Source organism: Aotus nancymaae, unplaced genomic scaffold (assembly GCF_030222135.1).
Source record: "Aotus nancymaae isolate 86718 unplaced genomic scaffold, 86718_ANA_hifiasm-v0.15.2.pri h1tg000022l_1, whole genome shotgun sequence".
NCBI classification, from domain to species: Eukaryota; Metazoa; Chordata; class Mammalia; order Primates; family Aotidae; genus Aotus; species Aotus nancymaae.
In genome coordinates this window covers 16,521,908-16,535,993 of record NW_026988435.1, presented here as the reverse complement: position 1 = coordinate 16,535,993, position 14,086 = coordinate 16,521,908, and the positions used below count along the sequence as shown (strand labels likewise).

The 14,086-nt window shown below is 35.2% G+C and overlaps 1 protein-coding gene across 6 annotated transcripts in view; it reads right to left on the bottom strand.

Annotated features, from left to right (window-relative positions):
* Positions 1–14,086, bottom strand: part of ROBO1 (roundabout guidance receptor 1) — a 1,127,367-nt gene that overhangs the window by 96,929 nt on the left and 1,016,352 nt on the right. For all 6 annotated transcript variants that reach the window (XM_064380017.1, XM_064380018.1, XM_064380019.1 and 3 more), the window contains one exon: positions 12,368–12,495. In XM_064380017.1, coding sequence (XP_064236087.1) covers positions 12,368–12,495 — 128 coding nt within the window. The remainder of the gene's footprint in view (positions 1–12,367; positions 12,496–14,086) is intronic.

The window sequence follows — 14,086 nt, the reverse complement described above, 5'->3', positions numbered from 1 at the left end:
GATTTTCCTACCCTCATAAATCTGTTATAAAGCAATTACTCAGCTATATTTTGTCTTATACTTATTTTAGTATTTTCTGCAGGTGTGTTTATATTGGCACATTATTTATCAAGTCATGAGAGTAACAGTTTAAAAGCAAATTTAAGTGCTCATGATATTTTAATCAGTTTTGCAAACTTTAGGTATACTATACAATGTTAACTTCCAATTTATACAAAATACTTTTGAAAACTAAAATAAAAAGAGCTACTTTGTATTTTTAAATTCTAACATAAGGCTCAAAGGACACCAGATGCTATGTGATTATCAAGTGTAAAAACTCTAATGATGACCCTGATGTTCGGTGTTTGCTAAGACGATTTGTCAGTCTACAAACAATGAGTACTATACAGCCAATGATCCATGCTGTGTATATCTATCAAAATATTTAAAAGCCATAGCAAGCAAAAACAATCCATACATATAGATGCATAAAGAGTCACATTTTTAGTTATCTTGTGTATTTAGTTTACTGAAGATTCATCACAAGGTAAAGGTGTTCTTTATGTAAATAGTCTGCAGTTATCCTCTTTTAAATAATAAAATATCTCAGTCACTTTATGTCCAAACAATTCTGGAAAAAGTATAACATATTATGTGAATCAACCTAGAATTAATTCTTTCACATTGAATGATACTAACTCTGACAATATAATTCCAAGTCTTAAAATTGTGTGAGATTGTTAATACGAACATTTTTAAATGAGCTCTCAATGACAAGAGCAAAAAAGTAATTTATTTCTCCAAATTTCATTCTCAGGCTGAGCAGTTGAAATTTGATATATCCACACAGCTCAGTTACATATTTCCAGATTGATGCCATTATTTCATCATATAAAAGACAGTTGCTCAGTTATACATCTATATAACTGGGCAGTGAGGAAATCTTATCCACTGTTATGTAAATGAATAAATCCAGTAAAACTCAGAACATAATGGAAAGCCTATGATGGGCTATTTATTAGTGTGGTGCTGTGTCACTATTTGTCACAGAATCATCTTATGTATCAATTATTTCTTGTACCTGACAGCTCTACTAATTTCTTCAAATATTTGCCTGGGTGTACACAATTAAGAGAGTATTTCAAATTCTCTGTAGATAGGCCATGAAGTGAATGCTTTTCTTTTGATTTTTATGATTTATATTCATTTGTTTGAAATAACTGAAAACAACCCAAAATCTTTATGCATGAATGAAAAAAATCTAAGAGAATGTCACACATTCAGCAATCATTAGGTTTACAATGGCTGTTTCTTTAAGCTATAAGTACATAAGAAGTTCTTTATTTTACTCCTCTAGGGAAAAACAAAACAAAACAAAACAAAACAGCAAAGAATCATAGGCCAAAATGCTACTGGGTCTCAATCAAATGAAACAGCATAAAAAAAACCCAGCAGGAGTGGTGCTCAGCATCCTATTTACACCGCTGGATCAGATCAGTTAGCAGAGGGAGTTATTCCCACAAATCACTCTCTTGTTAAATTCTGTAGTGGGACTTCATTAAATCTCTTGGTTGATGGCATTTTACTTTCAGCCTGCTCACAAACAGCTCAGCTGGCAATGCTGATTCTTTAAAAGTTTCCATCACATAGTCTCCTACAAATCTCTTTCCCCATCAGCCCCCTCAATCTTCAGTTGAAAAAATTTTAATCCTAATTTTAACTACAAAATAAACAAGAGGAAGAGGAGGAAGAGAAAAAGGAGGAGAAGGAAGGAGAAGAAACATCACAAAAAACCTCCACAACAAATCCCTTAAGGGTAGCATTTTGAATAAGACTCTTAAGCTTAGTATTAAGAGTATCCATACATACAGGCAGTGGTAAATATATATTACATTGAAAATGTGTATGTGTATATCTATATGTATATCTATTCAATATATATACTACATTTAATAGATCTATTTACCACCACTTTATACACACATACACACACACACATATATGTGTGTGTGTGTGTGTGTGTATATATATATATAATCTTCTAACCCCTGAAACACTGTTTACTGTAGCACTACAGACTTTAGTGGGCATCTCTGGATTACTGCCATATGTCATTAAGAATCACTCCCCAAAGAACCAATCTGCTGTGTCTTCTCAGAGTCTGGCAAAAGCGTGACACACATATCAAGGTTCTTAAAATCATCAAATAAAGCTTTGGGGGGGTCTCATAATATGTGTTGCATCAAAATGTTGATGAACTCACAGTTCTCAACCAAGATCTTGGATTATAGTAAACCTAGGTTGACTCTGCAAAAAGGTCCCTTGACACTATTAGTTTTGGCTTTGACTCAAATAACCACATTAATGGTCAGAAACAATGCACTATTTTATTGCCAGCTTTTTTCAATTCAGCAACTTAAGGAAATTGTTCCAACAAATGATTTAAATGAAGTCTACATCAAAGAAAGGAAATTCAGAACTGAAGGACCCAGTTTTTTCTCTCATTACTTATATGCCTAGCTATCATACAAGCTCCAAAAAGTCCTATGCTTTGTACACAAAGAGCAGAGCTCACATGCTGACAGAAAGTTAAACACAGTGAACTCTATTTATGGAAACCACAAATTTACAAAGTAGGCCTTCTTTCCTCCAGAGGTGTTTTTGAATGCAAGTTTTAAAAAGTTTATCCCCTACTGGCAATAAAGTCTACAGTAAGCTATACTGTTTCAGTTTTACCTGAATTAATTTTACAATCTGAATTAATTATCTAATAGTTCATTAACACATACACACACACACACACACACACACACACACACACGAGTCTGGGCAACATAGTGAGACCTCATCTCTACAAAAAAATAAAAAAGAAAAGAAAGAAAAAAAGAAATGAGACGGGCATGGTGGCATGCTTCTGTAGTCCCAGCTACTTGGGAGGCTGAAGTGAGAGGATTGCTTCAGCCCAGGAGGTCAAGGGTGCAGTGAGCCATGATTGTGCCACTGCACTCTAACCTGGGTGACATAATGAGACTCTGTCTCCAAAAAAAAAAGTCATACATTCACATAGTATGTTACATTAAAATTAGCATGTATATTGATTATTTTCAAAGTTGCTAATTCACATGTTAGAAAATGATCAAATGCACAATTCCTTTAGTGGATTATGCCTTCTGATTCATTTTTTCAAGACTAAATTATATTGAAGTTATTTCTGAGTACAGTATACCCAAATTTGTTTATAATCAGTTAATACAATTGTTCCAATATATGGACTATATGGAACAGGCAGTGATGAGATTCAACGTTATTCATCATATCACGAAATTTAGCGGCATCGAACAAGGCAGGAAGGGATAATAATTAAGTTAAGGTAAAATAGTAACCAAAGTTCCCATTAATCAGCTATCAAAAGTGTCAAATCTTTATGGACAAAATAACAATTAACAGGAATCTGATGAATTTTTAATTTTGTTTTGGAAGAAGGATGAGAAAAACAATAATAAAAACAGTAACAACAATTGCATTTGCATAAAGCGCTCAATAATCCACAACCCACTTTCTTGGGAATGTAACTATTTTATTCATTATCTTAGTTTACCTTCCTATTAGCTTACTGATATTTATATTACATGTATACTCATGTTTTCAACAGATGAGAACTCTGAATCTCAGAGAAGCTAGGCGATTTGCTTGGGATTCAACAAGTGGTGTGTATCAGGATGAGCACTTAATTCATTCGCACAGAAAACGTTACAAGAACATGAAGGTTTCTGTGATGGTTAATTTTATGTGTCCATTTGAGTGGGTTAGGGGATATCCAGATGATGGTAACATGTTATTTCTGGGAGTGTCTGTGACTGTGTTTCCGGAAGAGATTGGCATTTGATATGGTAAACTGAGTAAAGAAGATATGCCTTCACCAATGTGAGTGGGCATCATCTAATCCGTTGAGTGTCCAGGTAGAAGAAAAGGCAGAGGAAAGGCAAATATGTTATGTCTTCTGAAGGTAGAACACACATCTTCTCATGCTCCCCTAACATCAGAATTTTGCTCTTGGACTGAATTACCCCACCTGCTTTGCTGGTTCTTCAGCGTGCAGATAGAAGATGGTGGGAATACTTGACCCCCTATACCAATATTTATAATAAATCTCCTCTTATTATCTCTGTATATGCTATTGAGTGTGTTTCTCTGGAGGATGCTAACTAAAACAGATGCCTCTGAAACTGCAGTAAACAATCACACTAATAAAGCAAGGTAAGCAAAGTGTGTGCCTAAGGAACTCACAGTCAAGCAGTTCAGACACTGAAATCCTATTAAGGGCAGTAGTAGCATCCAATGGGTATGTGAATGGGAAATACCTAACTCTCACTGGGATGGGGAGTGTCTGAAAAGCTTGCTGGAAGATGTTTATGTGAACCAAGTTCAAGGATAGGAGTAATTAGCAAGTAGAAGATGGTGCCGGTGAGGTTGAGGCATTTTAGATCAAGGAGCCAACATAACAAAAAGCCCAGAGCTAAGCTACGTGGTGGTGTGTACACACAAAAAAATAGGAATATAGCATATTATACTAAAGTAGTAGCAAGAAAGGAGGCTAGCATCATCAAAAGGATTTTGGATCTTATCCTGGAGAGATGGGAACCATGGAAATCATCTATGGAAGGAATTAATATAATTAAAACTGTATTTTAGGTAGATAATCTTCTGAAAAATCTTTTTAAAATTATTAAAAAAAATTTTTTTTTTTTAACACTGAGTCTCACTGTGTTGCTCAGGCTGGTCTTGAACTCCTGGGCTCAAGTGATCCTCCTATGATGGCCTCCAAAACTGCTGGGATTATAGGTGTGAGCCACCGTCCCCAGATTTTTTAGGTAGATTAAGCTACTGTGTGAAGAATGGATTCTATGAGACAAGGTGGAGGCAAAGAACCTGGTTAGAAGTTAACAGTTTCCCTGAGACATGATAAAGGCCTAAATTAGAGCAATGATAAGAAGAGGGGTGGTGAGAGAGTTGAGAAATATGTAAATGGCAAAATAAGTAGGATTTTGTGATGACTGATTACGAGTAAGACATGGGAAAATAGGAGCGTGAAGGATAAAGAGTAAAGCTGTCGACTGGCCGTGTGTCTGCAGGTCTCATTGCCAACAAGTAAAATAGAGAATATGAGGAATTCAGCTTCTGATGTCTATTCTGCTCTTATTTTCACTTCTTCACTATTAAATTCTGTGAACTAACGTTTACAGACTGGGTTAGTAGAAACTTAAAGGCTCAGACAAACCTCTGACAGCTGCTTCTTGTTTTACTGAAACTTACAATTACTCTTGAACTCTGAGTTCATTGGACAGTAAACAGGGGTCAATCATAAACTGCAGTGCCCTAGATATTTCAGCAAAAGTGTCTTTTCTGAAGCCTGTAGTTTACTAGCAGCAAGGAGAGAGGCTCTAGGAAAGATCCCATTAGTAGCAATTAAGTCAGGCAAAAGACAGCACAGGTCTTTTTTTCTGTCTTTGTGTCTCCCTTGTTACATGTCAATCTCATACTTTAAGGCTCAGACTCCCAGAAGCTGTCACTGGCTAATCAGTCCTAATGAGGAAGCGTTATGCTCCTTCATTACACAGTTGGCATCAATACTTATGGAAAGCATCAGACAAAATAACAATTCTACAGCATAGAATAGAATGCACTTTCTTTTGATGATTTGTTTTAATATTCCTATTGTATGTCAACAATAAATTTAAAGAAATAGCAATGTAATTCATTATATTGTATTTTATGGTTAAAAAACAACTGATAAAATCGAGAGACTAGGGTGACTTCACATCAAGAGAAGGAAAATGGACAAGCTCTTATGAGAGAAGAGCTGGGATTTCACAGAAATCCCATTCACCTGATAACAGAGCATCACCTGGTGTGGCAATGTCTGGCAATGTCTGGCATCATTCTTTTCTTTTTAACAGAGCTTCAGAAATTGACCAGTTCCTATAAGAAGCCCGGAGAAGAGTACAGTGGGGTATGAACTGAGAGCTAAATGCACTGCTTCCTGTGACTGACTGGCCCCACACTCAGGCCTCAAGAGAAATGAGAAGACTAAATGTCTTTTAGTTCCTATTGTGAGAGAGACAAACAAAAATGGGATTGGATTTTCTTAATGTTTCAACTCAGGGAGATAAAAGGTGATGGCTTGGGAAATGGTTGGGGTTTGGAAGTCTGCTTTCAGGCCATTTTCGGTTCAGTTTCCTGTGACTGATGGGACACAGCGATGGCAACATGATCACTCTGGTGATAGAGAGTCAGAAATTTACTTTGGAAATGAAATTGTGACAGTAAGAAGAGCTGCTTTATCTGTGAAGTTACAAAAGGAGTGGAAAGATTAATAATGCCATCTAGTTTGCCCTGTGTAAGTAATGAGTGTCACTGAAGCAAGGAATCATAAGAAATCTCAGAGGCTGAGGACAAACTCAGAAACGGGAGAAATTCAAACTTTAAACTATGTGGGTTTATCATCTATCTTTCTTTTGAAATAGCATTCCTCAAAAATGGAATAATTTAAAAGGCCACAAACATGATTGTCATTGAAAGTAAATAATTTATAAATTTTATAAGGTTTGTTATTAACGGTAGGATAAATAGAATTACATTTCATTTTTCAAGTATTTTGAAGCTGTATTTACCATGCTTTCCCTAAAGTCTACTTCAAACAAAGAAGAGAGCATTCACTTTTCCTTTCAAATTAATCATTTTAGTTTTAAAATAATAATTTAATTTAACTATCAACTGATTCTAAGAAGAACGTGAAGGCCACTTGGTAAGCATCTAATAAATATCTAATGGGTTTAGATTAAATAGCAAAATAATATGAAAACAAACCTGCATCATTCTTGAATACCAAAGGGATGCATAAATTTTAGCAGTTTAAATGACTTACTGTTTAAAAACATGTTAGGGTGCCTCTATGCATCTGTTTTGTTCTGGTTAGATTTTCCATTTTATAGGTATGTTACAACCTATAAAATTTTTATAGATACTGTCGTATATATCTTTATGTCTTAAAAGATGGGGCAATTAGGCAACATGAAACACCATTTAGGGAATAATTCATTCCTACCAACACAAGCCAGCAATCCTAACACTTGTCAAATTGAGATGATATAATTTAAATATAACAAGGTAATAAATAAAAATTGAGGTGATATGTCTTTAAAAAGATGCTTGATTTTGTTTGTGTATTTTACGTTCACGAAAATGTTTCTTGAAAAGAAAGGTATGTAGATGTTATACATATGGAGAGGAATAGGGATGCAAACACTAAGTATAAATGTAACAATACTGATGGTTGAAATTTATAGGTAATTAACGTTTGATTAGTTTAGAAAACGATGTAATGCGAGGTTCAGGTTAACTGAATTTTCTGGCTAACTGGAAGTTAAGCAGAAACACTTTTTGTTGTAATTTCCCCACAAAGAATTCTTTCACCATTTTGTATTGGTGATATAATGAATATTGATTATTCTTCAGTAGGTCATTACTGTAGCGCCTTTGGATCTCATTCTAACAGTTTCAACAATATACCAATACTGTCGTACTGTATATATCAACATGCAAGTTAAAGGAATTAGGATTTCTTATTACCTAAATATTTACAGAGCCCAGGAAACATATATTTTTAGCCCAAACTCCCTAATATCACCAAAATCTTATTACGGTTTGCCTCTTTCCTAAGTAAAATAAAACTTACATTATTAGGTAATCAATATGTTATTTGATTCAAAATTTTAACTTGACTTTGGCATTCCACTGGCCAGGAACAAGCAATCCCACCAATGTCACACCAGAAGTGATACAGGTTTTAGTGGTGCAATGACTTTCTGTTAACAGAGTGCAGCCTCATATTTCATCCATGTTGCAATGATCATTAAGGAGATAAAGAAGTTTTTGAGGATATTTACTCATGGATAAACTTACTGGTCTCTGTATGAATTGTAATGAAGCACCACTATTTTACAGAGAGAAACTGAGGTACTGAGAATCTAAAAATGTAGAAAACAATCACTCTTAGAGATAACGGAATCAAAATTGTTACAAAAAACCCTCTGCTGAATGTTCTTCCATAATAGTAACACTCCAATGCACATTTAGTGCAATCTTTTTGATTAATTTTTCTCCCAAAATGGTCATAAATTTCAATAATCTATCTAACTTATTTTGCAAAACTCAATACATATCTAGCACTAGCTTTGCTGCACGAGCAAAATCCAACACTTTTATTATAATAGCCCATAAGGCTTTTTAATTTAATTTAATTGTTAGAGGTAGGGTCTCACTCTATCACCCAGGTTGGAGTGCAATAATGGGGTTCACAATCACTGCAACTTCCCACTCTTGGACTCAAGCCATCCTCCTGCCTCAGCCTCCCAAGTAGCTCAGACTACAGGTGCACATCAACATGCATGGCTAATTTTTAAATTCTTTTTTGTAGAGATAGAGTCATGAACTTCTGGCCTCAAGGATTCCTCCTGCCTCAACCTTCCAATAAAGGTTTTAAAAAATGAAAATGTAATTTTTTCTATTTGAGAAACGTTTTTAATAATGTGTTACATAATAAATTGTCATGATAGTAATACTATTTCACATTTTTCATTTACAATAGAAGAGCTACTTATCTAGAATTATCTAAAACTATTTTTCTTACCAAATAATTATTGAAATTAAGCAATAAAGCTATCAATAATAACACTCAATAAATACAGTGCTCTTTACCTGCAAAACATTTACTGTATAACAGATAGTATATTAAATATTATATATATATATATACATATACACATATATAATTGAATCTTTATACAAATGCTATGAGACTGGTATTACTGTGCCCAGTTTACGTATAGGTCAACTGAGTCTCAGGAAATTTACTTAAACTCTTCTAGGTTACATAGTGGTAAATGACAGAATCATGATTCAACTAAATTCTGTCTGATTCCAATGTCTATTCTCTTAGCAACACCGTTATCTTTAATATTCTTCTTCTACCTTTGTAAGTCACAAATTATAAAGACATTTTAAAAACTTATTTCATTCTTTCTGCTGGTTCATCAAGTAACTCCTCACTCCTGAGGTTTGTGAAGTTGCTTGTTTAAAAATAAAAATACATTTCTGTCCTCCAATCTAGATCTCCTAAATTGAATTTTCTAGACGCCATGCCTGATAATCTGTAAACTTAACAAATAACTTCAGGTAAGTTTAAGAAACATTGTCTAACCCTAGATTTTACTCTGTTCCCTTTTCACCTCTGTTCATTATTAAAAAATTTCATTTTACATATTTAAGGTAAACAACATGATGTTATGAGATACAGACAGTAAACAATTACTGTGCTCCTTCAAACACAGGTCATAAGTCAGCATCATTCACAAATGGTAATCTCTTCAAATTTGATCAAATGGAGCTTGCCGTTGGCACTCAGGATCAAAGCCACCAGAAGCTGCTTAAGTTTTCCCTAGGATGTCCCTGTGCTATTTCTTTTCTTTCTTTCTTTTTTTTTTTTTTTTTGAGATGGAGTTTCACTCTTGTTGCCCAAACTAGAGTGCAATGGCGTGATCTCAGCTTACTGCAACCTTCGCCTCCCAGGTTCAAGTAATTCTCCTGCCTCACCCTCTTGAGTAGCTGGGATTATGAGTGCACACCACCACGCCTGGTTAATTTTTTGCGTTTTCAGTAGAAACGGGGTTTCATCATGTTAGCCAGGCTGGTCTCAAACTCCTGACCTCAGGTGATCCATCCGCCTCAGCCTCCCAAAATGCTGGGATTGCAGATGTGAACCACCACACCTGGTCCCCGTGCTATTTCTACCATTCAAGCAAAAGTCTGAAATGCATATTCACATTTCAGATATTCAGAATTTATTAGATAAAGTGCCTACTAGATGTCCAGTACCATGAAAGCACTGTGAAGAGCACACAAGTAGAAAAGCCAAGGAAACCCCTAGGGTCCAGAGAGGAATATTTAAAGACATATAATCTAAAAAACAGAAGAATTTGAGATTACAAGAACACCTTGACAAAGAAAATTCTCAAGTAAGGGTTCTTTTTAAGATGCTGCAATTAACTGGATCTGTGCTGGAGGTGAAAATCTAATGGCAACCCTCATGTAAAGTAATTTATTCCCACAACTTCTACCTGCATCACAGGGCTTTGTTGCCTTAACATCAATTATCCAAATTAAATACTCATGTATGAGACGTGAGGGAGAGAAAGATTATGTTTAACCTCATACTGACTCCAACACTGTCTTTTTCAAAATGAACCATACATGAAACACAGAGTTTTTTAACAATACAATTATACTACTGATGTTTTTTTAACTTTAATTATTTCCTGCTACCAAATGGCTTCATTTCTGATTAGTTTCCTTTGTAGTAAAAGGTAATTTTCTACTTTCAATCTCAAAAGGCGAAAAAAGGCATATCTTCTCAGGTTTCCTTTGAATGTTTTTTTCTTAGTTATCTTTTGCAGTTGGGAATCATGTTACTCTCTTTAACATAGTGTGTTTACTATGCCAGGATGCTAAAGATGTTTTAACAGTGATGTTCATAGGCATATTTTATTTTAATTTTGAATAATATGTTCTCAACTATACACAGATCTTTTAAAAATCTATAGAAAACACAATGCAGTTGAAATGAGAGCTTCTAAATTCAAGTAGTTTCTGGATTTGATCATTTGTACCCAATTTCCATTGAAATCCAGGCTTAGAAAGCAAGATTTCCATACGGAAAACTTAAGGCTGAATGAGTTTTGTAACTGATTTAAAATTGTAGGAAGAAACTCTATTTTGATTTCATTGTCTACTGTATACACAGCAGAATTGCTGTTATTTATAAATGCATCAGGCTACCAAGGTAAAGTACTTTAAAACACAAAGTGAAACACATTTCACTGACTCGTGATAGGCAGTCAACCTCCTTATCACAATTGCCTGGAGACAGACACACCTTTTCATGTCTTGTATTCATCCTGGCTACTTTCACTCCCTCTGGAGGGCTTTCGAACTTGGATTTGACACCTCTTAAATTTATGCTTTCTGTAAATGTGAAGAGGATTTCTTTTCTTAGTTTTAGCCTTACTTGGAGTTCAAGTCTACCTGAGATTAAAGAGAAGTAGTCTTGGCCTTAGAAACTCAATGTTTGTTCCTGATCTTTCTTTTTTTTCCTCTTGTTTTTATGAGGCTGAGCTAAAAACCCCAAAGTGGGATATAATGGCTTTAGAGACAGGAAGGAAATATTCTTTCTCTTTTTTTTCCTAGTGTAAAAAGCCCACAAGGCTCTTTTGTACAAAGCCCACAGTAGAAGCACTCCCTCAAAAGCCACCTTTTTTTTTTCTTAATAGTCTTGGAAGAGATAGTGTTCAGAAAATATGACAGCATCAAGCATTGCTAATGTTAGACCCCAAAACAAGCTAAGTGGTTTATGGCCAGAGCTCCCATTTACTACATACACTGTCAAAATAGGAATTTTTTCCCAACCAATAAAATGTTTTTTAAAGGTCATTGCCTCTGAAATTCCACAATACACAACTTGCCACTTAAAAGGAAAAAAAAAATAGCAGAAAGTTCTGAGACGAGACATAGTGAGAAATAATCAGCATGACATCACGGAGAAAAACAAAACGGGATTATGAGAGTGAAAAACTTCTGTATTACGGATGCAAAGGAGGTGACAGAACTATTTCCTCACATCAGTATAAGATGTGACTTCGACTTTCAAAAACCTTGTATCCATAGAATATGGTATCCCCTTGGGCTCATTTGATACAAAATAATAAATCTGTATCAAAATTAGCAAAGTACAAATGCAATTCATTCATTCAACTGGTATTTATTGAGTGTTATGACACAGGCACTATGTGCACAGAAAATAATTTCAAAGTCCCTACTCTATGAATGAATCCTACATTCTAAAGAGTAATAGAATCTTCTTGTTTTTCTGTTACAAATCATAAAGGCCCTTGAGAGTGCATGATCTTGAAATAATGAAAGATTTGTTTTTGTCCAAACACAGTTTCCTCCAAGACAGCAAGAGCTGTCATTTAAAAGATTAGAAGGGCTCTATGTTTGAAGACCTGGAGTTTAAAGCACACTCTTTGCTTCTACTTGACCAAGATAGAACTCTACATAATTTTGAACATTTAATTCAATTTCCTGTAACAAATACTTATAGAACTTCCCTAGGCAAAACAATATGTGTTATTTAAATATGTTTGAAATACATATTTAGAGCCATACGTAAAGTCTGTATGTAACATAGGCCTATACATAATATTTTCTTCAATTATCGGCATTGTATTTTGTATGCTAAAACAACCACAACAAAGACTTCCCCAATGCCTACCTTGAACAGTCAGAGTAGCAGATGCTTCAGCTTTTCCAACCATATTTTCTGCAACACAAGTGTATGAACCCATGTCAGCAGCCATCACCTTCCTAATTTTCAAGGTATGATCATCTCGGATTTCATATCTAATGACATAACAAAAGAAAGCACAGTTAAGTGACTTTCCACTTGATTTATATACATGCAGCGCTTCAAATCACATGCCATATTCACTTCTGATAATTTAAAACGAAGCATAAAATGTGGTATTCCTCTAAGTCAGCTGGCAGAAGAAAAGCTCGTTTTCATCATTATGTGGGCTAACTACTTTCTAAAAGAAGATTTTGGGGTAACGTTGGCATTTACCTACTTATTTCCTCAAGCTATTGTGCTCAGACTAAAATGAAAAGATAGTGACCCCTAATTAAATATCATTTGCCAGACTTGAAATGTTTTATAGATTTTATCCAAGTTTATAACAGTGGTATGAAATCACTGTTACACTCACCTCCATTTACTGGATGGGGAAACTGAGGTATAGGAGGTAAAGTAACTTGGCCTTGGTCCTCGTCTAGTTCGGTGGCAGAGGTGAAATTTGAACCCACTTTCATTTTCAAGTTCACTTGCCTTGCCTCATCTTCCCTCCTCTTAAATGTTGGGTTTTCCTTGAGCTTTCACTTTAGTCCTCTTTTCACTCTACGTGATCTCCCTTAGTTATGTTATCTACTATATTTTCTATATTGATCTACCATGCAAATATTTCCAACCCCTAATTTATCTAAGTTCCAAATTCAGATTTCTAACTGACTAATAATTAGACATCACTTCTCATAGGCACCTAATATTTAATGTATTAAATAAAACTTTATTTTTCTTCCCCTAACATAAACCAACTCCTTTTCTTAACACATTTACCTATCTTCTTTCACCAGCTGTCTATATCTAACAAGTCATCCAAGTTGTCATTTTTGCCTTAGAAATTTGTCTTTCCTGTAGAGTCCTGTCTCCATCTCACCTCCCAGTTCAGATCTGGATAACCACAAAAATATCCCTGCCACTAGCCTCTCCCCAGAATAATGTAACACCCATAGTGCTAACAAAATTAATTTTTCTTATTATTTTTTTGATATGGAGTCTTACTCTGTCACCTAGGCTGGAGCGTAGTGGCATGATCTCACTGCAACCTTCGCCACCTGGGCTCAAGCAAGTCTCCTGTCTCAGCCTCCCCAGTAGCTGGGGTTACAGGCATGTGCCACCATACCCGGCTACTTATTGTATTTTAGTAGAGATGAGTTTTCACCATGTTGGCCAGGCTGCTCTCAAACTCCTGACCTCAGGTGATCCACCTGCCTCAGCCTCCCAAAGTGCTGGGATTATGGGCATGTGCCACTGTGCCCAGCCAACAAAATTAATTTTTTGAAAGAGTAAACCTATTTATACTAACAATCTTGGCTCACCACTGTGCATACAATATCATTAGAAATTCTTTATTATACAAAGCCCCTCTTGGTTTCAACCTGGTATCTCATACTTCTAATCATAAATCCTATGCCCAAGCCATGCTAAGCTTTATGCCACTCAAAATACATGACATTACTTCTCAGCTTTGTGTTTATGTTGTGATGACCTATTTCCTGGAATACTCTTCTCTTCTTCCTTGCTTATCAGATTGATACATATTTTTCAAGGCATTACTTATGTGTCATGTTTCTTTGAGAACTCTCTCCCAAACTTCCC